General features: G+C 32.6%; 2 protein-coding genes across 2 annotated transcripts; one reads left to right on the forward strand and one right to left on the reverse strand.

The window, feature by feature from the left end:
- Positions 1-1492: 1492 nt before the first annotated feature.
- LOC133312551 (uncharacterized) lies at positions 1493-15980 on the forward strand. The gene is made up of 13 exons (XM_061513767.1): positions 1493-1736; positions 2657-3305; positions 3419-4523; positions 4818-5042; positions 5214-6143; positions 6245-6824; positions 7119-7268; positions 10402-10903; positions 11024-12116; positions 12812-13741; positions 13843-14410; positions 14729-14875; positions 15292-15980. Exons 2-13 carry the CDS (start codon positions 2806-2808, stop codon positions 15321-15323), a joined length of 6762 nt encoding a protein of 2253 aa, XP_061369751.1. The 5' UTR covers positions 1493-1736; positions 2657-2805; the 3' UTR covers positions 15324-15980.
- Positions 15981-17724: 1744 nt separating this feature from the next.
- On the reverse strand, positions 17725-27945 carry LOC133312563 (alpha-dioxygenase PIOX). The gene is made up of 10 exons (XM_061513786.1): positions 27788-27945; positions 27371-27634; positions 27023-27172; positions 26639-26772; positions 22284-22497; positions 21307-21452; positions 19761-19988; positions 19250-19452; positions 18894-19137; positions 17725-17979 (listed from the first exon to the last, which is right to left on the reverse strand). The coding sequence occupies exons 1-10, from the start codon at positions 27908-27910 to the stop codon at positions 17754-17756; spliced, it is 1932 nt and encodes a 643-aa protein (XP_061369770.1). The 5' UTR covers positions 27911-27945; the 3' UTR covers positions 17725-17753.
- Positions 27946-27983: the final 38 nt, after the last annotated feature.

Below are 27983 nucleotides of genomic sequence, written 5' to 3' on the forward strand. Positions count from 1 at the left end.
TGGTGGTGGTGGTTGCAGCAGTGGTAGTTGTGGTGGTGGTGGTGGTGATGGCGGTGATAGTAGTGATGCCGTTGTGGTGGTGGTAGTGGTGGCGATGGCGGCAGTGGTTGCAATGATGGTGGTGGTGGTGATGATGGTGGTGACGGTGACGGTGATAGTGGTGGTGGTGGTGATGGTGGCATGGTGGTGATGGTGGTTGTGGCTTCGTGGTGGTGAGGGGTGGTCACGACAACACTAGTGGTATGACGACAGCGGCGACGATGGTGGCGGTGGTCGTGTTTGGATGATGGTGGTGATGGTGATGATGGTAGAGATGGAGAGTGATTAAGAGAGAAAAGTGTTTCTCATTTTGTGCACGAGAATAAAAAAGCAGAAATTTTCTGATTCTTTTTTCTGTTCTCCAGCACAAAATTTAATCCGGTTCATCTCGAGAACAAAAAAATAAACCGGTTTTACCAAACGAGTTTTCTATCCATTTCTGTTCTCGAGAACAGAAATTAAAAAAAAATTGATTCCGGAAAGATTGTCATACGCACCCTAATTAAACAGAGCCCAAATCTTCCGTTTTTTTCTTTTGTGTGTTAAGACTCGTAGGGCTAGTGTTGCATGAAGCCGAAAGAAAATGTGGAATAGTTGGCTACCCGAGCATGTGAAAAAAATTTCGTGAATAAGTGGACCAAAATAACCTTCTTTGATTGTAGGCTCTTTGAACAAATGGAGTTGGTGGCTTCAGTTTGTGAATATGGCAGCAACAGCTCCCTCTAATATTTCAACGTGCAAAGGACTCTACCATCAAACACTGCTAGTCGTTCGAAGTCTGATCCAGGACCTATGAAGCGGTTGATATGAAGAACTATATGAGCTATTTCAACGAATATGGCTGGCGTTTGGTACAGATGTGCTTGTCATATGTGGTTAATAAGTTTAAGTTCCAGATCTATTTCATTTTGTCTCCGGATTTGTTCCAGAGCTATTTCAACGTTGGTTAGAAGATTTGAATCAATTGGCAAAGGTAAGGTCACATTTCCACTAATATTTCATAATCAACCAAACACAAATTTATTAAAATTAACTTAATTTTTTCGGAAAAAGATAATTCTATCAAAGAGCTTTTTAGTAATATTTCAATAACATATATTTGTTACTATATTTCAGTAATAATTATTTTCCGAATTAAAAAAAACTTCTCATGTTAGAAACGTTCCCTTAAGATATTAGTACAAATTACCAAAAAAAAATATATATATATATATAGGAAAAAATGTGTGTCATTTGAAAAGATATAAAGTTATGTCATTTTAAAAGAGAAAAAGAAATAGATAAAGAAAAAGAGAAAATTGACAAAAAAATAAAAGTGTGAATCTCACTACTTTATAAAAGTGAAAATATATAAGTTGTATCATTTAGATTTAGGAGCACGAAGAGTTTTCTGAGTCTATATGAATATTAGACAAAGAAACTTCTTCCTTAACTAAACTTCGAAGAAAGGCAAAGAAGTCAACTCAGCGTGCTGTTTTGTTTACAAAAGAGCAACTTTTGTTTCTTTATTCAATTTACTTTACCAAACCGTGTTTCCAAACATCTGTCCTGCTGTAGTTCAGCTCGTTTTCGTCTGGTTCAACGTCGATGGGATCAGGGTCGATTTGCCCCCTCCAATAACATCATCATCTACTTCAAAACCCTCACTTCCTCTCCTTGCCATGTAAATGAAATTCGATCTTTCTTATCATCCCAAGGTATTTGTTTGATTCTCTTTTCCTATTTTATTGTTTATAAATAGTTAATCTTAACTTAAATTTAATTTAATTGGTGTTTTGCTCGTGAATTTTTGGTTTAACTTTTTGGTTCACTTGATTTAGGTTATGTTACTTATGTGTGAGATTAAGATGGAGTGAGTAAATATAGTCTTTATTATGATTGAATTTTTTTATTTTATTTTTACTTTTTATGGCCATATCAATTGTAAATATTAATGAAGGAAGGGATTCCAAGGTGATAGGGAATGTGTCCTTCTCATTTAACAAGATTAGGTCATGACAAATTTCAACGCTCTAATACATAAATCAATGATGATCAAGAGAAGAGAGCATTAGGATACAGAATATGGACGGTTGAGATCATGTTAAACGAGACGTGTGAGGATCCACTGCGGAAGTCACTCAATTAAATTAGGCAGTTTCCAAAAAAGCAATTTTGATATTCATATAACTTTTTTATTTAAAAATATTTTTGATGTATTATATTCATATGCAAAATAATTTTAATATTCTTCAAAAATAAATGACATAACTTTTTTTTTTTTCTCTTTTGAAGTTGGACCCTAGTTTAAACTTGTTGAATATCATTCGATTGATCGATGTTTAGCTCTATGTTCAGATAGTGAGATAGAATTATATCAGTTTGGAAAAGCTCGACACCTTCTCCTCCACTCGTCTTATTTGATCCATCCAAAACAAATTTTACCAAAGGACCATATTGTAAATATAAACAATGGAGTTCACTTATTGTAAATATTTTTTTTTTTGAAAAATAATAACTACATTTTTAAATATACCAAATTGTGCTGTGTGGTTAAAATTCACTTAATTTTTTTTTTGTTAGAATTTGATTGATAGTTGAAGAACAGTTTATTGCATTGCAACTTTTTTTTTTGTAGCATTGGAAATAATATGACAACGACGAGTATATCGTAGGAGTGGGCTTCTGTAGAGGCATACGAAGCGTCCAATACATTAGAAATGGGCTTTGGCGACGTCAACTGAACCCAAGTCATCTGTAGTAGTTTGAGAATTGTGAGCAAAAATCATGGCAATGCAAGAATCATTGTTGCGCTCTTCTTCCTTTAGCTATGGATTCAAATACGATGTGTTTCTCAGCTTTAGAGGCGAAGATACTCGTCACGGTTTCACAGGCCATCTCTACAAAGCTCTTCTTGACAGAGGAATCCACACCTTCATTGATGATAAAGAGCTTCAAAGAGGAGAGGAAATCACACCATCACTTGTCAAGGCAATTGAAGAATCCAGGATTTCCATCATTGTGTTCTCCAAGAACTATGCTTCTTCTTCATTTTGCTTGGACGAACTTGTCCATATCCTTCACTCCATCAAGGAAAATGGTCGGTTGGTTTTGCCAGTTTTCTATGACGTTGACCCTTCTGATGTGCGAAAGCATACAGGTACTTATGGTGTGGCATTGACTAGGCATGAGGAGAGGTTTAAGGATAACATGGAAAGGTTGCATAAATGGAAGATGGCTCTGAATCAAGCAGCTGACTTGTCTGGCTTTCATTTCAAACAACAAGGGTACTGTTTTATCTTCGTATGTTCTTTTGTTTCTTTATTTTCCATTTTTCTTTTGATTTGGTTTTAATGTTAATATGAATCATTTAGTATGACTTCACTTATTAATTGGGCAGGAATGAGAATGAATATGAGTTTATTGAGAAGATTGTTAAAGTGGTCTCCAACAATATTGATCGTGCTCCTCTACAAGTTGCGAAGTATCCAGTTGGAATGGAGTCTAAAGTGAAAGAAGTAATGTCACTTCTCAATGTCCGATGTGATGGAGTCCGCATGATAGGGATCCATGGAATTGGGGGAATAGGGAAGACGACAGTTGCTCGAGCAGTTTATAATGCTATTGCTGATTCATTTAAAGCTTTGTGTTTTCTTGATAATGTGAGAGAAAATTCAATTAAACATGGATTAGAACGTCTCCAAGAGACACTTCTTTCTGATTTAGTAGGAGAGAAGGATATTAAGTTAACAAGTGTCAATAAAGGAATTTCAATAATAGAGCATAGGCTCCAAAGGAAGAAGGTTCTTTTAGTTCTTGATGATGTTGACAAATTGGAGCAATTGCAGGCAACTGTTGGAGGGCTTGATTGGTTTGGTTCTGGCAGCAGAATCATCATTACAACTAGGGATAAGCATTTGCTAAAAAGTCATGGGGTTGAGAAAACTTATGAGTTAGATGGGTTGAATAACAAAGAAGCTCTTGAATTACTTTGTTGGAGTGCTTTTAAAACTGACAGAGTTGATTCCAGTTATGTGGAAATTTTAAATCGTGCAGTAACTTATGCTTCTCGACTTCCACTGGCATTGGAGGTAATGGGTTCCTATTTGTTTGGGAAAAGGATAGAAGAATGGGAATCTGCATTAGATAAGTATGAGAGAATTCCTAATAAAGAGATCCAAAAGATACTTGAATTAAGTTTTCATTCTTTGGGGGAATATGAGCAGAAAATTTTTCTTGATATTGCTTGTTTCTTCAAAGGAAATAATTTAGCATATGTCAAAAAGTTACTTTATGCTCATCATGGTATCTGCCCAGAATATGGTCTTGGAGTGTTGATTGAAAAGTCTCTCATAAAGATTAATGTATATCGTAATGTAACATTGCATGACCTGATAGAGGACATGGGTAAAGAAATTGTCCGACAGGAAGCCCCAGAAGAGCCAGGCAAACGTAGTAGATTATGGTTCCCCAATGATATAGTTCAAGTTTTAGAAGATAACACGGTAAGACTAATATGGATGGTTTGGTTTTCAAAATTTTACCTTTATTTATATCTTTTGATTATTATGTGCTAGACACCTAGGTCACAATATTTATAACTATGTTTGCAATCTTTGGTTGGGCAGTGTTATTTCACTGTCTGTTGTTTTCTTTTTGTGATACTTAATATTCTCTAATATTTTACCTTTTTTTGTTTTCCTTTTATTTCTTTTGTTGATAGTGTTATTTTACTGTCTATTGTTCTCCATAAATATATATGCATGTATTACGGTTGACCTGTGTTTTTGTCTTTAAAGGGAACTAGTAGTATTCAAATACTAATGCTGGATTTCCTCAAATTTGAAGAAGTAGTTGAATGGGATGGAAACGCCTTCAAGGAGATGAAAAACCTCAAAACACTTATTATTAGAAAAGGTTGTTTTTCGGAAGGTCCCAAACATCTTCCAAATAGTTTGAGAGCACTAGAATGGTGGAGATATCCTTCACCATCTTTACCGTCTAATTTTCGTCAAAAGAACCTTGTGATGCTAGAGTTACCCCAAAAATCCTCTATTTCAATTGATTTGCTCATGTCAAATAAGGTAAGTATAATATGTTCCTTTCCTTGGTCTTTTATATCAATATATTCATTCTATTATAATTCATTTGATTCCTGTTTCTTGATTTCTTTTCTATTTTTTTTTTGGTGGCAGGAGTTTGTGAATATGAGAGTTTTGAATTTTAATGGTTGTCATTGTATTACAGAGATACCTGATGTATCAGGTGTTCCAAGTTTGGAAGAATTATCATTTGAATGTTGTGATAATTTAATTAGAATTCACAAATCAGTTGGATTACTTAAAAAACTTAAAATCTTGAACGCTGATGGTTGCAAGAAGTTTAGGAGTTTTCCACCCATCAAGTTGACCTCTCTTGAAGAACTCCAGTTTTCATGTTGTCCTAGTCTTGAGAATTTTCCAGAAATATTAGGAAAGATGGAAAAAATAACACATCTTGAAATCCAAGACACCCCCATAAAAGAACTGCCATTTTCAATTCAAAATCTCACTCGTCTTCGAACTCTAGAGCTGTCACGTTGTGGAGTTTTCCAGTTACCAAGCAACATTTCGATGATGCGAGATTTTGATCATTTTATTTTTGAGGAATGTGAGGGGTTGCTTATATCTAAACAGGACGAAGGTGATGCACAAGTGAGCTCATTGATGTTAAAGAAAACCTTTGATATTAACCTTTCGAAATGCAATATGTCAGACGAATTCATTCGAAAAGGTCTCCCTTTGTTTTTCAATATGCGACGGTTATTCCTTTACGAGTGTAATCTTAAAAGTCTTCCTGCATGCATCAAAGAATGTCTCTTTTTGACAGAAATTCAGTTATTTTTGTGCGAGAATTTTCGGGAAATTGGAGGGATTCCACCCAACTTAGAAACATTCAAAGCATATGAGTGCACATCCTTGAAAGATTTAGACCTCACACTATTTCCTGAATGTTTGACGACACTTTTTCTTATAAATTGCGAGAATCTTCAAGAAATCAGAGGGATTTCACCCAACATAAGAACTTTGGGTGCAACAGAATGCCCATCCTTGACTTCCGAGTGTAGAAGCATGTTACTTAATGAGGTTCTTGTTTTCTTACTTATTTAATTTGATATTTCATATATTTCACGTTGACTCAAACTATACAGGTTTTGCTAAATGTATGAAAAAATTATGACTAACAGGAATTTCATGAGGGTGGAGACAAACTGTTTTTCTTGCCAGAAACAAGGATTCCAGAGTGGTTTGAGCACTGTAGCAATGGACCGTCAATTTCATTATGGTTTCGTAACAAGGTCCCTGCCATATCTCTATGTTTTGCTATTCGATTCAAATCATTTTATACAGATGATGGCTATTTTGAGCTCAATATTGAAGTCAACGGCATTTCAGTAGATACAAGAGTGTGTTTCAGTTGGTTTCTCCTGGAAAGGGATTATACAGTTCTTTGTGATATAAAACAGGAAAAACTTGACGGAATTTTTTCTGATATAGAAGAAAATAAATGGAATTATGTGGTGTGTACTGCATCAATTAGAGGAGAAGAAGTGTTTGTCAAACAAAGTGGAATCCATGTATTCAAACAAGGAAGTTGCATTGAGGACATTCAATTCACCGATCCACTATTGCTGAAAGAAGAGCATGAGCATAGATTGATGGACATGACAGATTCTCAGACAATTTATGCAGCACCAAACAATAATGTGAATTGGCATTCAAATTCAATGGTACCAAAGCTGGGGAGTAGCACTCCCGATTTCCAAGGTAATATACATTTGTTGCATTTCTTTCTCGGTATGCTTTCACTATTACAAATTTACTTACCCTATATATTTTCCTACTCAATGTGGTGCATTATTAATTTTTTCTAGAAGAAAGTAGAAATAATTTCAATTAGTTGGTCCAAGTAATGTAAGAGAAATTGAATTCTATAAGGTTATGAATTAGTATGGAAATATAACGAAATAATATTTGGAAATTTTGATTTGACTTGTTTGTTTATAAGCTAATTTGGTTTCTTAATTTGGAAAATTTTACTCAACTTTATCATCTCAACAGGATGTGAAATTGTGTCCAGAAAGAGGAAAATAGGCATGTTAAATGTGGACTTCGACAATGAAGCCTGTGAACCTTGTTGTCCTGCACCTTCAAAAGTGGTTTTGAATTCAGCAGTTTCAAACTTTGCTAGTGGTGCTGCCAGTGAAGAAGGTAAACAATTTGGGGGTATTTATTTCTGAAGAGATTGGATTTTCTAACCATAAGATGCACATTAAGATTCAGATTCATATTTATTTACTTATTATCAAAATTTCTATTCAAACCAACAAGTGAGGTTCAATTATAATGTCAATTCCACAAAAGTTTTCAGTCTCTTGACAGTACCTCTCCCTAGATTACCTAACTTAACTTTCCGTGTTGTGCAATTTATTCTTTGAACTATTTCCATGTGAATTCAACTGTAGTGTACTGACTACCGGTGAAATAAAAGCAAATTACTAGAATGAACATTACTGACTTACATATATTCAGCATGCAAGAATGATTAGTCAAACTTATAAATTGAATATCTCACCATCTGCATTACTTTTTATTGGTAAGTTTACCATTACTAATGCATCTGTTTTTATTAATTTATTATATTTTTTAATTGGCTATAACTACATCATTCTGATGCCATATCATACTCTAAATTGTCATGCTTTAGGAGAATCTTTTTTTGGTTCTATGCTGTCTAGTCATATATTACGTTGTGTTTGCTTCCTTTAACATAATGCCTGAATATTGCGATATAGGTATAGCCATTGAAGTAAACTGAACATGAGAATCATAATTTAAATTTAGGACTATACTGATATGTATATTAGTCCTGAGTTTCTATTGTCTGTGGTTTGGTTGCAGCTTCTCCTGTGGAGGATTACTTTATACATTGATGATCTGACATATCCTAATAAGATTGGAATATTGTTCAGCTTGCTTTACAACTTTATCTCAAAAGAATAAGCTCTTTTACACGTTTCTGTTATCATTAATGGCAGGAAGAAGCTATGAAAAAAGAAGAGGACATGGCTGCTAGAGCAAACTCATTCTTGCTGACAAAGTTGTTGCATCATTTACCCGTGGGATTGTTGATATGGTATATGAATTGGGGAGTATTGTGAAATAAGTAACGGGAGCCTTCTGATTCAATGGTTTTTAACCCGTGGGAAGGTGAAAATGAAAGAGAAGATGGAAAAGGAAGAAGAAGAGTAAACACTGTGACTTGTACATTGAAGTCCACTTTATTTCAGATTTTTGATTTGTGAGTAAACACTGTTCAGGAAGTCCTTTGTTGAAACTGTAGCATGTATGAAGGATTTTAATGTTTAGTTGATTAATTTGACAGATTAGTTGATGATTATTCTGATTCTGCTGCTGGTTGTACATGGAAAGAATCAACAATGTAGAATCATGTATTTCCCCATTATTTGTATGCAGAATTTTTCTGGCTGTATACCTCTGTTATTGATATTTATTCTTGTTTGGAAACCCATATTTGGAATACACATAAAAACTCATTTGGAAAACACAATTTAATGAAACTTTTAGCATTGATATTGTCAATTACCAGCATGATGCAGTACCCTGATCATTTTTCATTACAAACGATTTTTTAAATGTATCAGACCTAAATACACTGCCATTTCTATTTCCTGATCAAAGTATTCAATTGCTTGGCCTGAATGTCATACATTTTCTTGACAGCATCTTTAATCTTCTTTTTATCAGAACGAAGGTCAACAGTGATCCAATCTGGTCACTAGTCACTGGCTTGTGCCTTGTGAAATCACCATTTTTTTTTTCCAGTTCTTCAGTATTAAGTGTTTCATTTGTTTCTTCTATATTGCCTTCTACCATAGTTGTAGCATCATTTGAGTTATCAAAAAGAATGCCCTCGTCAGCTATTGTATCATCATGTTCTTGACGATTTTCATCACTTATTGAAAGTATCTGAAAAATCACATACCAAATATACCAAATTGTGCTGTGTGGTTAAAATTCACGTATGTTTTGTTTTAAAATTTGACTGATAGTTGAAGAAAAGTTTATCACTAAATATTATTTTTGGTCTCTAACAAAAAATACGGTTTCCACTTTAGTCTTTTACAAAAAGAATTAGTGGGTTGGTTCCTATGAAATTCAAAGTGAATCGATCTATTTTAGTTCTTTTGAGGAATTAATGTGATTATTTTTTGAATTTATGAGGAGTCCGATTTTAACTAAACAGGTCAACTTTTAATTTGTGAAGGGATTGAAGATTAATTTTTTTTTTTTTTTTGTAAGGAACGGATACCGGATTAATATGACTAATTGACTATGACTAATCAACTGAACCCAAGTCACAACCGACCAGTTGAAGAAACACACAGAAAACACAAAATAGAAACAGAGGCATAATAAGCTTTGGAATAACGGAGCTCCTTTTCCTCTGGTTCAACGTCGATGAGATCAGGGTCGTCGATTTGCCCCCTTCCAATAACATCATCATCTACTTCCAGGTTGCCATAATCAACAAGAGGCTCAACATTGACTGACCAGTTCAAAACCGTTCATTGCTGCCACAAATCCCTAGGTATTTGTTTGTTTCTCTTTTCCTATTTCATTGTTTTGCTTGTGAAATTTTGGTTTAACTTTTTGGAACACTTGATTTAGGTTTTGTTACTTATGTGTGAGATTAAGATGGAGTGAGTAAATATAGTCTTTATTATGATTGAATTTTTTTTATTTTATTTTATATTTCCTTTTTATGGCCATATCAATTGTAAATATTGAAGGAAGGAAGGGATTCCAAGGTGATAGGGACTGTATCCTTCTCATTTAAACAAGATTAGGTCATGAGAAATTTCAACCGTCTAATATATATATATATCAAAGGTGATCAAGAGAAGAGAGCATTAGGATAGAGAATATGGACGGTTGAGATCATGTTAAACGAGACGTGTGAGGATCCATTGTTAAAATATGCAGTTTCCAAAAGAGCAACTGTTTGTTTTTTTTTTTTTTTTCTTAAATGCAGCATTGGAAATAATATGACTATGACGAGTTTATCGTCGGAGTGTGCCTTGGAAATAATACAATAGAAATGGACTTTGGCGACGTCAACTGAACCCAAGTCACAGAGAAAACACAAAATGGAAACAGAGGCATAAGCTTTGGAATGACGCAGCCAACAGAACTTCGAAGAAGGCAAAGAAGTGAACTCCGCGTGGTATTTTGTTTACAAAAGAGCAACTTTTGTTTCTTTATTCAATTTACTTTACCAAACTGTGTTTCCAATCTTCTGTAGTAGTTTGAGAATTGTGAGCAAAAATCATGGCAAGGCAAGAATCATTGTGCTCCTCTTCTTCCTTTAGCTATGGATGGAAATATGATGTGTTTCTCAACTTTAGAGGCGAAGATACTCGTCATGGTTTCACTGGCCATCTCTACAAAGCTCTTCATGATAGGGGAATCCACACCTTCTTTGATGTTAAAGAGCTTCAAAGAGGAGAGCAAATCACACCATCACTTGTCAAGGCAATTGAAGAATCCAGGATTGCCATCACTGTGTTCTCTGAGAACTATGCTTCTTCTTCATTTTGCTTAGAGGAACTTGTCCATATCATTCACTCCATCAAGGAAAAGGGTCGGTTGGTTTTGCCAGTTTTCTATGACGTTGACCCTTCTGATGTGCGAAAGCATACAGGTACTTATGGTGAGGCATTGACTAGGCATGAGGAGAGGTTTAAGGATAACATGGAGAGGTTGCAGAAATGGAGGATGGCTTTGTGTCAAGCAGCTGACTTGTCTGGCTTTCATTTCAAACAGCAAGGGTACTGTTTTATCTTCCTATGTTTTTTTTGTTTCTTTATTTTCCATTTTTCTTATGATTTGGTTCTAATGTTAATATGAAGCATTTAGTATGACTTCACTCATTAATTGGGCAGGAATGAGAATGAATATGAGTTTATTGAGAAGATTGTTAAAGTGGTCTCCAACAAGATTAATCGCACTCCTTTACATGTTGCGAAGTATCCAGTTGGATTGGAGTCTAAAGTGAAAGAAGTAATTTCACTTCTTAATGTTCGATCTGATGGAGTCCGCATGATAGGGATCCATGGAATTGGGGGAATAGGGAAGACGACAGTTGCTCGAGCAATTTATAATTTGATTGCCCAATCATTTGGAGCTTTGTGTTTTCTTGATAATGTGAGAGAAAATTCAATTAAACATGGATTAGAACGTCTCCAAGAGACTCTTCTTTCTGATTTAGTAGGAGAGAAGGATATTAAGTTAGCAAGTGTAGATAAAGGAATTCCAATAATAAAGCATAGGCTCAAGAGGAAGAAGGTTCTTTTAGTTCTTGATGATGTTGACAAACTGGAGCAATTGGAGGCAACTGTTGGAGGGCTTGATTGGTTTGGTTCTGGCAGTAGAATCATCATTACAACTAGGGACACGCATTTGCTGAAAATTCATGGGGTTGAGAAAACTTATGAGCTAGATGGGTTGAATAACAAAGAAGCTCTTGAATTAATTAGTTGGAATGCTTTTAAAACTGACAAAGTTGATCCCAGATATGTAGACATTTTAAACCGTGTAGTAACTTATGCTTCTCGACTTCCATTGGCTTTGGAGGTAATAGGTTCCAACTTGTATGGAAAAAGGATAGAAGAATGGGAATCTGCATTAGATCAGTACAAAAGAATTCCTAATGAAGAGATCCAGAAGATACTTAAAGTAAGTTTTGATTCTTTGGAGTATGATCAGAAACAAATGTTTCTTGATATTGCTTGTTGCTTTAAAGGATATGCTTTGTCATATGTCTATGCTCATCTTGATTTCTGCCTAGAATATGGTATTGGAGTGTTGATTGAAAAATCTCTCATAAAGATTGATGTATTTGGTCATGTGACATTGCATGACCTGATAGAGGACATGGGTAAAGAGATTGTCCGACAGGAAGCACCAAGAGAGCCTGGCAAACGTAGTAGATTATGGTTCCCGGATGATATAGTTCAAGTTTTAGAAGATAATACGGTAAGACTGATATGGAAGGTTTTGTTTTCAAAATTTTACCTTTATATATCTCTTTTGATTATTATGTCCTAGACATCTAGGTTACTATATTTATACCTCAGTTTACAATCTTTGGTTGCCAGTGTTATTTCACTGTCTGTTGTTCTCCTTTTATGATACATAATATTCTCTAAAATTTTACCTTTTTTGTTTTCCTTTTATTTCTCTTGTTGACAGTGATATTTCACTATCTGTTGTTCTGGATACATATATATGCATGTATTACGGTTGACCTGTGTTTTTGTCTTTCAAGGGAACTAGTAATATTCAAATAATAATGTTGGATTTCCTCAACCTCAAATTTGAAGAAGTAGTTGAATGGGATGCAAACGCCTTCAAGGAGATGAAAAACCTCAAAACACTTATTATTAGAAAAGGTTGTTTTTTGGAAGGTCCCAAACATCTTCCAAATAGTTTGAGAGTACTAGAATGGTGGAGATATCCTTCACCATCTTTACCATCTAATTTTCATCCAAAGAAACTTGTGATACTAAAGTTACCCCAAAGTTGCTTAGTATCAATTGACTGGCTCATGCCAAAGAGGGTAAGTATAATATGCTCCTTTCCTTTGCCTTTTATATCAATATATTCATTCTATTATGATTCATTTGATTCATGTTTCTTGATTTCTTTTCTTCTTCTTTTTTTGGTGGCAGGAGTTTGTGAATATGAGAGTTTTGAATTTTAGTCGTTGTCATTGTATTACAGAGATACTTGACGTGTCTGGTGTTCCAAATTTGGAAGGATTATCATTTGCAAAATGTGAAAATTTAATTAAAATTCACAAATCAGTTGGATTCCTGAATAAACTTAAAATCTTGAACGCTGATGGTTGCAAGAAGTTTAGGAGTTTTCCACCTATTGAGTTGACCTCTCTTGAAAAACTCCAGCTTTCATGTTGTCCTAGTCTTGAGAATTTTCCAGAAATATTAGGACCAATGGAAAAAATAACATATCTTGAAATCCGAGACACTCCCATAAAAGAACTGCCATTTTCAATTCGAAATCTCACTAGGCTTGGAAGACTAAGGCTGACATGTTGTGGAGTTTTTCAGTTACCAAGGAGCATTTTGATGATGCGAGATTTTCGTAATTTTAATTTTGAGGAATGTGAGGGATTGCTTATATCTAAACAGGACGAAGGTGATGCACAAGTGAGCTCATTGGTGTTAAAGAACACCTTTGATATTAACCTTTCGAAATGCATTATGTCAGATGAATTCCTTCGAAAAGGTCTCCCTTTGTTTTTAAATATGCGACGGTTATTCCTAGACGAGTGTAATCTCACAAGTCTTCCTGCATGCATCAAAGAATGTCTCTTTTTGAAAAAAATTGAGTTATTTTGGTGCGAGAATTTTAGGGAAATTGGAGGGATTCCACCCAACTTAGTAACATTCGAAGCAATTGGGTGCCGAGCCTTGAAAGATTTAGACCTCACACTATTTCCTGGATGTTTGATGACACTTATTCTGAGAAATTGCGAGAATCTTCAAGAAATCAGAGGGATTTCACCCAACATAAGAACTTTGCAAGCAACAGGCTGCCCATCCTTGACTTCCGAGTGTAGAAGCATGTTACTGAATGAGGTTCTTGTTTTCTTACGTATTTAATTTGATATTTCATATATTTCACGTTGACTCAAACTATACAGGTTTTGCTAAATGCATGAATAAATTATGACTAACAGGAATTGCATGAGGAGGGTGGAGACAAAGCGTTTCTCTTGCCAAAAACAAGGATTCCTGAGTGGTTTGAGTACTGTACCAATGGACCGTCAATTTCTTTCTGGTTTCGTAACAAGGTCCCTGCGATATCTCTATTTTTTGCTATTCCATTCAAATTTCACTATTTTGGGCTCAATATGGAAGTCAACGGCATTTCAAAAGATACAGGAGTGGGTTTCAATTGGTTTCCCCTGGCAGGGGATTATACAGTTCTTTGTGATATAAAACAGGAAAAACTTGACGGAATTTTTTCTGATATAGAAGAAAATAAATGGAATCATGTGGTGTGTACTGCATCAAACAGCAGAGAAGAAGTGTTTGTCAAACAAAGTGGAATCCATGTATTCAAACAAGAATGTCGCATGGAGGACATTCAATTCACCGATCCACTGTTGCTGAAAGAAGAGCACGAGTATAAATTGGTGGACATGACAAATTCTCTGACAATTTATGCAGCACCAAACAATAATGTGAATTGGCATTCAAATTCAATGGTACCAAAGCTGGGGAGTAGCACTCCCGATTTCCTAGGTAAAATACATTTTTTGCATTTCTTTGTGAGTATGCTTTCACTATTTCCGAATTTACTTGTCCTATATATTTTCCTTCTCAACAATTATCAGGGCTAGAACACTCATGTGGTGCATTATTAATTTTTTCTAGAAGAAAGAATAAATAATTTCAATTAGTTGTTCAAGTAATGTAAGAGAAATAGAATTATATAAGATTATGAATTAGTATGGAAATATATCGAAATAATATTTCCAAATTTTGATTTGACTTGTTTGTTTATAAGCTATTTTGGCTTCTTAATTTGGAAAATTTTACTCAACTTTATCATCCCAACAGGATGTGAAATTGTGTCCAGAAAGAGGAAAATAGGTATGTTAAATGTGGACTTGGACAATGAAGCATGTGAACCTTCCTGTCCTGCACCTTCAAAAGTGGCTTTGAATGCAGCAGTGTCAAACTTTGCTAGTGGTGTTGCCAGTGAAGGTAAACAATCTGGGGGTATTTATTTCTGAAGAGATTGAATTTTCTAACCATAAGATGCGAGGTTCAATTATAATGTCAATTCCACAAAAGTTCAGTCTCTTGACAGTACATCTCCCTTGATTACCTCACTTAATTTGCCGTGTTGTGCAATTTATTCTTTGAACTATTTCCATGTGAATTCAATTGTAGTGTACTGACTACCGGTGAAATAAAAGCAAATTTCTAGAATGAACATTACTGACTTACATATATTCAGCATGCAAGAATTATAAATTGAATATCTCACCATCTGAATAAATTTTTATTGTAGTTTACCTTTAATAATGCAACTGTTTTTATTAATTTATTATATTTTTTAATTGGCTATAACTACACCACTCTGATGCTTGATCATACTCTAAATTGTCATGCTTCAGGAGAATCTTCTCAAAACCCAGGTTTTACATAGACACTAAATATTCAGGCCTCCAGAGGACAAGAAATATACATAAAAACGTTTTGCAGTGTTGACAACCACAATTGACGTGTCTTTCAAAAATCAAAGTGATCTAAGTCAAAATGATGTAGAAACAGAAGCATTTTATGCTTCTCTTGAAGATGAGACCCATGTTCTTGCAAACCTTTCAGGTTTGCAAGATAAACCGGCCACCACTGATCCAAATGAAAAGGTCAGGGAAGCATTGAAATTAGTACAAGACTTCATCTCCAATGATGCCTCAGTTTTTCAAGATAAATGTAGTATCATGAAAACTAGGAATATGAGGAGAAATGAGAACATTGATATCAGAAGCTTCAAGGGTGCTTACACATTGGAGTAGGGATTGCATTGAAGTAAGTAGGAAAATTGAGTCCACTGCATCTGCATCTGAGTTTGGTGAGAGCTGATAAATTAGAAGCTGATTTAGAAATAATATGAACCACTTCAGGGAAGTTGTGGCATTAGAAAAAGTGCTTCTTCAAAAGTTAGCTAGAAGAGCAAATCAATGCCATAAAAGCTAACATCTCATAAGAGAAGGAAAGACAATGACACAAACTATAACTGCCCTGTGCATAAATAATTTGGTTATAGTTTTTTGAAGTCCTTTTGTTGTTGATTGACTAGTTGTGACACAATTTTATGCAACTTTCAAAGGTTAATTAAATTCTTGTTCTTTGCAAGGCTATTTTACCGCGGAACACTTTCTGTATCGAGCATATGCCGTTAACGTTATTAACACACACATATATGTAATCAAATAAGGAAATCTATTCTATCAACAAAAAGAAAAAGAAAAAAAGAAACAAAAGATCTATTACTCTAATTCCTAAACGTCCAAACGGTGGTGCTGTAGCTAATAAATTAAGGATTTGTCAACGAGGGTGTCCAGATTATTAATTAAGTAATATTTAATATTTTGTATAAAATATTTTTAATTTTCATTATGTTAAACTCTATTTTGATTTAATAATTTTTTAAATTCATTAACCAATTCTTTACAAAATCTATTATATTAAACCGAATAAAATTCTTTATTTTATAAATGATGTGAAGGGTTTATATTATCTGACAATTATTTTATTTATAGACCATAGAGAAAAAAAGGTTGGAAGAAAGTATCACCATTTAACATTAGAGAATAAATCCTCATCCTTTAAAGATGAATCAACCTTACAAAATAGTTTTGATTGAGAAATCTTATTTATTATAACATGTTTTAATAAATGTTGCTCCGTACAATGACCGATGAAAAAAACAATTCAAATTGAGTCATGGTACAGTAAGTAGAGGACTCGATAGTAATCGTCATAACTCATAACCAATAACTAAGAGACAGATATATGATTCCAAACTATACCTGAAAGGTATTGTAATGACCGAATCCCCAAATTACTTTGACTTGGAACTATACATGATTTTGACATTTTTCAATTTCAGTTTGTCTAATTAATTTTGTAACTAGAAGCTTTTTTGGCTTTTTGATCCTTTTGTCCTTCGTTAATTAATTAATCACCAATTTGCTCCTCCTCTAGAACTATTCACCATCATGCCCCCATTTAGTCAATCAACTTGCACTTTTAATCGACTTAATGGTCAAAATGCAGAAAACATGAATCACGAGATTTAGTCGATCAAGGTGAGGATGTAGTCGACTAAATCTCGTGATTCATGTTTTCTGCATTTTAACCATTTAGTCGATTAAAAGTGCAAGTTGATCGACTAAATGGGAGCAGGATGGTGGATAGTTCTGGAGGACGGACAAATTAGTTATTAGTTAATTAATAAATGGCAAAACGGTAAAAAAGCCAGCTTTCTTAGCATATCATTTCAAAAATATAGACGATGAGAGACTTATTAATTATGAAATTTCAAATGTGAAATGTTCATTCCCAAAGATAATAGAAGATAGTACACTCGGGCTAACAAGCCCAACGTATTCCTGATACCCACCATATAACAAGCGCAAATTCTTAAAGTCCAATATAACAAGCTCAATATTTTTTTTAAATGCAACCTTCGGTGCATTGAAGCATCTTACGTTATCTTTTTGTAAATTATGAATATTAATGATTACTTTCATTTTTTATATGGAATTCTGAAAGGATTTCATTTCATACATAGCTCGTGAAAAGTTAATGTTACATAGAATAATATTTATAAAGAATAGCATAATGATTAAATCACATGAGACTGAATTAGATTGGATAATACTAAAATTTAAAATTTGAGAAACATAACGTTGATTGAAATTAAACATGCACCCATATATAAATACACCAGTGTATATTCATCAACTCAAATACAACAAAGATCATTTAAGCAAAACCCAAATACAAATATATAAATAGGTCTTATATAACTGAAAGGATATAGCAAAATAAGATTGCTTAGACAAATACATTAATGGGGAACGCGAATGTAGATAGGAATGAGATTGTGGGTGTTTGGAGATGAGTCCCAAACAGAGAAAGCACTAGAAGAGTTCAACCACTTGTGTGTCATTTCTGGGTAATGACGATCAATCACATCCTTTAGACACTCTGTTGTGTTCACCCATTCCAATCCCTTCTTGGTGTATGTTTCCTCATTGAAGTTGCTTGTAAAGAACCTATCAGCCTCTAGCCTCCTGAAAAATTAAGTTGTTACTATTTACTAACGGAGGAGCATGTTATATTTACAAACTTTTTTGTTTACAAACTACACTATATTCTCCCAGGAGAATACAAACTTTTACAAACTACACTATGTTCTCCCGGGAGAAGATAGTGTAATTTGTAAAGAAATTCAAAAAAATTTGTAAACCGATCCTGTCCCTTTACTAATACCCTTTGTTTAATAGAGAGATTAAACTTGTACAATTTAAGAATAAAAATCTTATATTTAATCTTAACCATTGATTAAGATGCATTGTACTTTTTTAAGAATTAATAATTAATTAATGAGTGTAACCTAACAAATTATAATATTTAAATACTCAAAAGTTAATTATTAAGATTAAGCATAAGACTTAGAACATGTTTGGATCCTCTTTTTTTAAACTAGAAGTTACTTTTAAGCTAAAGCTAAAAAAAAAAAAATTAAAAAAAAACTAAAAGTTGCTTGATGATTACATAAAAAAATTTAGCTTAAAAATACACATTTCAAGAAAAATCTCTCTCTCTCTCTCTCTCTCTCTATATCTCTATCTCTATAACTCTTTGTTTTAAAAAAAAAAAATACATAATTCCAGAAAAGTTGATAAGAGCTTAAAAAAACTCCTCCTAAAAGCTTTTGACTTTTTATTATTATAAAAAAATAAAACTTTTTATTATAATAATTTTTCTCAAAACCTGTTTGTCCTAACTTTTACTTATAAGAAGAAAAGAAACTAAAAAAAAAATCCAAAGAGGCACTTACTATTCTTAACCCTTCCCCAACAATTCAATATAAAAGCTCTAATATCATATCATATGTTAAGTGTTGTAAAAAACTTAGGTAGTATTAAAAGTCACATGAAATTTTTTTTTCCCTTTTATAAAATCTCTAATAGTTGTTAATTACCTGGATGCCATGAGGAGGAATATGGTAAAAGCTGTCTCACTAATTGCAAAACCCTTGATCTTCTTCTCTGCCATGAGACCCACAAGCAGATCAAGCTCTTCAACATCATCACCGTATACTTCTTCAAGTACTTGAATTGCTTCCTTGTCATCCGTCAGATCTTTCCATTTAGAGATAGGTATCAACAATAGTGCCCTCCTAAATTGGTTGTATCTTGCCACATTCCTCTCTCTATCCCTGTAAACTGCATCATTATTTATATCATATTATTGGGTCAGTTCCAAGTCACATAGTTGCATATAAAATGGGGAATAAATATTATTTTAAAATCAAGGGTTGATATTGGCTCATCCTACTTTCAAGAGCAGCTAAGTCCACATGATCAGGCCTTTCTGTGCCATCAATGTTCTGTGGTATGATATCCCTTAGCCACACTGGATAATTCCAAAGCTCTAGTGCCCCACAAGCTTGGTGACCCATTGATACTAGTTGTCTTGCAACCCCTATTTCTGTTAAGGTTTTTTCTCCTTGCAGTCCAATCAAATTCTTCATAGGAATCCTATAATATTAATACCAAAAGATAGAAAGATTTTTCTTATGAACCTTTTAGAGGAAAAGGACTTTTAAGGAGTAGGTGCACATATGAAAATATTACAAGGATAATCATTTGTTTCAAATTTTTTTTGTAAAATTTTACAAATTACAATATGTATTTTCGGAAATATATAATGTAACCTAATGTACTTTCAGGAATACATAATAATATAATTTGTAAGAATTAGTAAATAAAAAATTTAGAATTTGTAAGAGTTAGTAAATATGAAAAATGTGTTGCATGTGGTAGTGTAAAAATATTTATGATCATACTCTTTGATTAATGGTGGAGATTTGTTGGGGCCAGGGGTGGCAGATATGTCTCTCAAGTGTAGGTTATCAGGCAGGAGTGAATGCATTCTATAGACACTGACGAATTCCTCAGTTAGAGAGTATGGGACACCATGATTTTCTGGTCTCTTCATGCCCACAAGTCCTCCCAAGATGGCTCCTCCAACATGTCCAAATGTGTCCTTGAATTTCTTCCCCAATAATCCATACCTGAAAATATGGATTTTTCTTAAATAATTTTAATTTTTTTATAAGCAAATAATTTAAATTTTATGTTTGAGATACAAAGAATAATGTCCACTCCTACAAATTTCGGGTGAGAATTCCTTATTAAAAATCGAGTAAAGTCTTTTATGGGTACAAAAAATACAGTTCATACTTTAGTCTCTTAAAAAAAATAGTCTCGAGGTTCCTAAGAAATTTAAAGTGCACCCATTTAATTGAAATCGTGGTCCTTCACAAATTCAAAAAAGATCTACATTAGTCACTCGAAAGGATTAAAGTGGATCTATTTTGACTTTCATAGAGACCAAATGACTAATTTTTTATTTTTTTGTAAGGAACTAAAGTGAGGACCGTGTTTTTTACGTAAGAGACCCAAAATAGACTTTATTCCTAAAATTCAGAGCCAAATAATAAGAACGCAGAGCTTGAAAAAAAGAATTTAAAATAAGATACACTCTATTACCTTCAAATTTATTGAAATAAAGTTAGTTTTTAATCTTTGATTAGCTATTAGTTTAATGCAATGAAATATTTTAAAAATAAATAAATATTATTGACTGTTAAATACTTCTATATATGTTGTGATAAAATATTTTAAAGATATATAATTTTATAAGTTAAATTTTTAACGTAAAATTAAAACTTATAACTTAAAAAGTATTATGAAGAAGATATAATTCATAAGTACATTTATTTTATTCTTATAAATAAGATATACTATATATAATTATTAATAAAATAGGGGAAAGATATTGTAACAACCAATTAGATTTACTATCAATGTTACTACCAATCAATTTCACTGTTAGATCGATTATGTTGATCTAACGATTATATTTATTTTCATCTTTGTATGATTATGATTCCCTATACTTAATACTTTATATTTATTTTCACCTTTGTATGGTTATGATTTTCCATATTTAATGCTTTCACATTAAATATGGAGAATCATGAAAGCATTAAATATGGAGAATCATAACCATATAAAGATGAAAATAAATATAATCGTTAGATCCACATAACCGATCTAACCGTGGAATTGATTAATAGTAATATTGATAGTAATACTAATTGATTATTACAATATCCTCCTCCAATAAAATATTATACTTATTCCTTTTTTTTTCTTCTTCTGTCTTGATAATCTAAAGAATGTCATAATCTTATATTTTTATCCTTTTGTGAATTGAAAAAAAATCATCTCAACTTTTAAGAGTGTAACAAACTGATTATAGAACTGTAAACATCGAGTATATGATGTTTTAGAACATTGCCAGTTCTGTGGTGTGGAGTCTCTTACCAATTGGCACGCATTCCTGCAAGTAAAGTGTCAGTTTTAAGAAGCTCGACAGTCCAATCTATGGTATGAACCTTTGCAATCACAGCTGAGGTCACCAATCTTGCATGCCGATAAAGTTCTTCATCTTCCATATACGGGTAATTATTCTGATGCATTAATACAATACTTAGTTAATTATTGTCACTTATTTCTAGCACATATGAGATATGACATATATTACATACACCCAAGTACAGTACATTTTTTTAATTTCTTAGCTTCTCTTCACCTTGTCAAGTGTGTTAACAAAAAATGGGATAATATTATAAAGCACTAATTCAGCGAAAAAAACTTGAGGTGTTAAGTAAAGATTACATTAATAATTTTAGGGTTAAGTGTGTGTTCATACATATTGTATCCTTTTATTTTTTACCTTATGTATCATGGGTAATACATTGTTATACTATGAAAAATTATTTGTTTTTTTCTCTCCACGTCAGCTGAAGTGACTAAGGATTGAGAAAAAAAAAAATTCATATTATAACTATGTATATAGTATTAAAAATTAAAAGGACACAACTTGTGTCGTTTAAAAGGATAAATTTTTTCCTCATAATTTTATGATATATTTATGGGTTTGATGTTTGTCATTTTAAATGACATAAGTTATGTCATTTTAGGAGAGAGATAGACACAAAAAATGAAAATCATGAGAGACAAAAAGTGGAAGGTTTTTTTTAATTTAAATTTTAAATAAAAAAATTTATTTTGTGTCTATCTCTCTATTAAAATAACATAACTTTATGTCATTTAAAATGAAAAACACTTTTGACACACCATATGTCATTTCACTCTCACAAAGATGTGAGACCCACACCTTTAAAAAATTCTCCATCAACTCTTTCTCCCATAATCTATCTCTTTCACTCACTTAAAATAACACAATTTTGTATCCTTTAAAATAATAGACACTTTTTCCATATTCATGTAACATATACCTTGAGTGCATCACAAACTGCGTTGTGTTCTTGAACAAAAAGGGCCTGCAAGGTTGAGACACCAGCCCAACTATTGCGAATGTCACCTGAGATTGCTGTTCCATCTTCGTTATGAAGAAGGTGGCCATCCTTGGATATCTTGATTTTCCCATCTTTGAAAGTTCTCAGTTTCTTTAAAACTTCTTTATTGCTTCCATATATGGCGCTTCCATCCCTTTTATGATACATTCAAGCCATGAAAGTTAAAGAATGTCTTACATTGAGAATACTAGCTCAAGTACTGATTGAACTTAAATGGAACTATAAATATAAAATAGCACTTGAAACTATAAATTTACAGTTGCACTTTTCATAGTTATAATGTTTATAGCTCATATATACAAAATGATTCCGATTTCAATAAACAAAAAATAAGGTGCAAGCATACTTAAAAATGTATATAAATTACAACATGATTCTTATGGTCAATAACAAAATCTTTCTTAGTTTTTACATTATAATTTTCTTTTTCTTTTTTTAAAATTAAATTTGTGGGCATATATTGTTTTAATTTATGTTCACAATTGATCTCTATCAATTCTTTTTTTTTCATCTTTAGGCCCTCACTCACTTGACAAAAATAGGAAAAAGAGTTTTTTTCACATTTCAGGTTTTTTGACCTGAGTAATTTGTTTATTTAAAAGTTTGACCGGATTAATTTTCTGGTCAAATATATTACTATTGTAATGCATAACGACGTGATAGTGTAGTCACCATTTTAAGACGCGGTAGTTTGAGCAACGCGGCGTTCGCAATTTCAGGCTTTCTGCAACATTGAACCAGATGCGTATTAATTGCTCAAAGACGCGGTACTGAACATATCACGTTTGACCACAGCAAAAGTGATACCTTGATTACTGCGTCCCACGTCTGCTGCAAAAAGCCAGAGGGTCAAAAGGTGAGAGGGTATCTTTGTTATATCCTCTCTACTTTATGCATTTGATCAATTATAGGATAATCTATCTGTGTAGTTTTTTTACTAGTTTATCTTATATTCTCGAGGAATAAATTTTTTTTTTTGGTAAGTACGAATGAATAATAAATTATTATAATAAATTTGAACTCATTTTTTCTTGCAAATTATAGTATATAGCACTTTTAAAAAGTTTAATAACAAAAATAACTATTAATTTAATAATATCATTAATAAAATTTTAGGCCATTAAATACACTACAGTAATAATCTAAATGTAGTATTAATAAAATTTAAGCCCATTAACCTCTATTTTTAATAATATAAATATAGCACTTTTAAAAAATTTATTTATATCTTTAATAAAATTTAAAGCCATCACTAATAATATAAATAATAGCAGTAATAAAATTTAAATCAACTAACCTAAGGTTCTTATAAAATAAATGTAGGACCTTTAAAGAACCTAATAATACACTACACTACACTAATATTATAAATAATAGCATTAATAAAAATTTAATCCACTAAGCTAAGGTTTTAATTGGGCTTAAATTATTAAAAATAGAGGTTAATGGGCTTAAATTTTATTAATACTACATTTAGATTATTACTGTAGTGTATTTAATGGCCTGAAATTTTATTAGTGATATTATTAAATTAATAGTTATTTTTGTTATTAAATTTTTTAAAGGTGCTATATACCACAATTTGCAGGAAAGAATGAGTTCGATTTTATTAAATTTTAGGAATGATATTTAATAATTTATTATTCATTCCTGCTTACCAAAAAAAAAATCATCCTCGAGAATATAAGATAAACTGGTAAAAAAACTAGACAGATAGATTATCGTATAATTGATCAAATGCATAGAGTAGAAAGGATATAACAAAGATATCCTCTCACCTTTTGACCATCTGGCTTATTGGAGCAGACGTGGGACGTGGTAGTCAAGGTATCACTTTTGCAGGTCAAACGTTATATGTTCAGTACCGCGTCTATCATGCGCATCTCGTTCAATGTTGCAGAAAGCCTGAAATTGCGAACGTCGCGCTACTCAAACTATCGCATCTTAAAACGGTGACTACACTATCACGTCGTTATGCATTACAATAATAATATATTTGACCAAAAAAATTAATCCGGTCAAACTTTTAAATAAACGAATTATTCTGATCAAAAAGCCCACATTTCAGCAAGAGATAATACTTTTCATCGATAAAAGTAAATTCGTAATAAACCACACTACACTGCTCCAGAAAATGGATTTTCTAACACCTTAAATTTTTTAGTTACAACTACCCATATTTAATGCACTCCGTACCTATGACACAGGTGCCCCATTTTAATTTGAACTATTTTTGTTCACGTGATTCAAGATATTGGTAGATATTGTTCATGTGATATATATAAAAGACTTATCATGTCACGTGAGATAAGATCCCTCATGTCATAAATTCAATAAGTAAGAAGATCCACCACTTATTAAAAGAAAAGAAAAAATAAAAAGAATAATATGAATTTTGATATCTCACGATATAAGAAAGTTATTTTCTATTATATGAAAAATAATTTTTTATATATAAAAGTATGATTTAAGAAGGGTGTTAAACTAAAAAATTTGACAACTCAAAGAACCAGAATTGTCATAGAACAAAAAAATAAAAAATGAGTAAATATCTTTTTCGGTCCTTAACAAATTTTACGATACCCGCTTTATTTTCTAACAAATAAAAAGGCTATTTGTGGTCTATAAGAAACTCAAAGTGGACCCATTTTAATCTTTTTGAGGACTAATGTGGGTCTTTTTTGAATTTGTGAGAGACCACGATTTCAACTAAATGAGTCCATTTTGAAATTTTTAGGGACCACGAATAACCTTTTTATTTGCTAGAGACTAAAGCGGACATTGTGAAATTTACTGAGGACAAAAAAAATATTTATTCATAAAAAATTGACAACTCTTTTTCCTATTTGTGTCAAGTGGCTATAGATGGAAAATAAGAAAAGGACAAGAGATTGATAGAGATCAATTTTTGTCACAAGAATAAAAAAATATCTTTGTTAGTTAAAATTTTTATCATGAAGCTTATTAGATGCTGGTCGAAGCACATTACTAACATAAATTAAAACAATATAATCACAAAAAATTTAACTTTGAAAAAAGAAAATTATAATGTGAAAACTAAGAAGGAATTTGTTATTGACCATAAGAATCATGTTGTATATATATAAAATTTTAAGTATGCTTTCACCTTATTAAATTCGTAATAAAACCACATTGACCCTGCTCCAGGAAATGATGGATTCTAATACCTTAAATTTTTTGGTTACAACTACCCATAATTAATGTTCTTCCTACCTATGATCCAGGTGTCTCGTCTTAATTTGAATTAATTTTGTTGATGTGATACATACACACACAATGACTCACCTACAGTTCTAAATAGGTTAGACTAGACTAGATTTTGATTTAAATAGTTTAGATTTGTGTAAAATATTTTAAACCTAACCTGATTTATTAGCTTTATACACGCTCAAATTATAAGTCTAACCTGACTTATATTTAAAAAACAAAAATCTTGATATAGATATTAAACAATCATCCCCCATGTACATAAGGAAGGATTAAATTACTCAAGACTTGTTGTAGTTGACCTTTCCTCTATATTGTAATTCACAGAGGGTACACGTACGCAGTGGCGAATTCAGAAAATTTCTTTATGTCCACACATTTAATGGTGGGGGTTCGGGGCAGCGCCCCCGAAATATTTTTTGTAAAGAAAGTTTAAATTAACGCTTGAACCGCTCATAACCTAGTTACTTCCATAACAAAGGATGAAGAAACCATGGGAATGGGTACGTGACACGGGTGGAAGAATAAGTTTTCTCTCTACTCAATTTGCCTTGCTACGTTATTTTAATCATCTCTGTACGTTGCTAACTAATATAAGAATAAATATCTTTTTTGGTCCCTAACAAAAAATCTGATCCCCACTTTAGTCCATTATAAAAAAAAAATAGTCACTTAGTTCCTATGAAATTTAAAGTGGACTCATTTTAGTCTTTTTGAGGGACTAATGCAGGTCTTTTTTGAATTTGTGAAGGACCACGGTTTTAACTAAATTGATCCACTTTGAATTTCTTAAGAACCTCCTCGAGACTAATCTTTGATAAAAGACTAAAGTGGAAACTATATTTTTGTTAAGAACTTAAAATGATATTTACTCTTAATATAAATATTGAACCAAGAGACAAGTAAGGATCTACGTAACTACAACAACAACAAAAAACTAAAATTCAAAATCTTATGTCCGCACTTGAGGACATAAGTGCCCACCTATGTCCGCGAGTGCACCTACGGCAGATTATATCATTGGTCAGCATAGATAGAAATCTTACCACCAGGGTGTACGGATGTTTAAGGCTCCGGTATTGATCTCATAGAAGCCGGTGGAGATTTCCTTTGTCTCATAGAACTTGAAAGACTTGAGTGGGCATTGACTTGCAACTTCACTTGGAGCAGTGAGTTCAATCTTGATATGTATGACAACATTTCGAAAAGATAAATATGTTCTTGAATATTATTACATCATGAAAATTGTTAACCACTTTTGTTTTCTTCCCAAAATGATTTGATATATATAATGTCATAAATAACTCATGAACGAATTATGTAATGTTTGCATACAATATTGAGAGATTACTACAACTCCTTTAAATTTTTTTTTATTTTTAAAATCGAGCAAAATTAATTATTGTTATAATAAGTACATACATATATACCTGATCGGTGTCCTCAAGATGATCGATCCAATCATGTATCATAAATTGAATCCAAGAAGCTGCTATCACATTGAATTGCTTCCCTGTGTCCTTGTACTTTCTCCTTGCCAGAAGTTTCGTTACTACCACCATTGGATCCGGCTTCATTACCTGCAAACAAATTTTATGCTTTCAAATTCAGCAACTTGAGAGGAATAAAATTAACATAAAAAACCAAAAAGGCCCATCAACTGAAACACTTGAAAAATCAATTAGTAACATTTTTTTTTACTCATTTTTCATGTCCAAATTATATATATTGTCTCAACCAAATTAAATTAATAACGTACAAACATTGTATATATAGACCTTGTTTTTCTGATCCACAGGGAGAATGTTTCTACCAAAAAAGGATCCTTGGCTTCCAGCAATTTCATTGAAGGGGTCATTGTATTTTCCATCAGCTGTTCTGAATGGAAAATCAGAAGGGTTAAACCTAACCCCCACTGGTGTTCTCCCAACGTTGAAGAGGTTGTACTCTTGATGAATGTGGCGGCGAATGGCCAGGTACAATAGGCCTAAGAAAACAGGTAAACGGTGCCATATCCCCAACTTGTCAATTGAGTGTATAATCTGCAAAATAAATAAATAAAATCAAATAATATATGATGAGCATATTAATGTAACAGAAATTTACAAGGCCATGATGAATATGTAGGCATATATCCTTATTATTATAAAGTAATTAACTAGGACAATAATTTGATGAAGAGGGGATGATTGTACAATGAAGAGAAAAGTGTCTATGATGGTCATATTGGCCACTGCTTCATGGAAGTCTTTATGGATGAATTGGTGAAGAACTCTTTTTGCAAGAGCTATAATGGGATCCGCTGCTAGAGACCACATGGTTTGGTTCTATTGATGACACAATTACACGGCTAATTTTGATGAGATATATGTATGTATATCAAAAGCTAAG

This window comes from Gastrolobium bilobum, unplaced genomic scaffold, assembly GCF_033153095.1.
Source record: "Gastrolobium bilobum isolate Gb01-03AN ecotype WA unplaced genomic scaffold, APGP_CSIRO_Gbil_v1 utg20371, whole genome shotgun sequence".
NCBI classification, from domain to species: Eukaryota; Viridiplantae; Streptophyta; class Magnoliopsida; order Fabales; family Fabaceae; genus Gastrolobium; species Gastrolobium bilobum.

Bases quoted from the DNA above. Each gene is read 5' to 3' on its own strand.
- LOC133312551 (XM_061513767.1), top strand. From the start codon at position 2,806: ATGGCAATGCAAGAATCATTGTTGCGCTCTTCTTCCTTTAGCTATGGA. The intron at 5,043-5,213 runs GTGATGCTAGAG...TTTTGGTGGCAG, and splicing joins ATTTTCGTCAAAAGAACCTT to GAGTTTGTGAATATGAGAGT. The intron at 7,269-10,401 runs GTAAACAATTTG...GAGAATTGTGAG, and splicing joins TGGTGCTGCCAGTGAAGAAG to CAAAAATCATGGCAAGGCAA.
- LOC133312563 (XM_061513786.1), bottom strand. From the start codon at position 27,910: ATGTGGTCTCTAGCAGCGGATCCCATTATAGCTCTTGCAAAAAGAGTT. The intron at 22,498-26,638 runs GTAAGATTTCTA...GTATCATAAAAG, and splicing joins AACATCCGTACACCCTGGTG to GGATGGAAGCGCCATATATG. The intron at 19,138-19,249 runs GTAGGATGAGCC...ATAATGATGCAG, and splicing joins GGACTTAGCTGCTCTTGAAA to TTTACAGGGATAGAGAGAGG.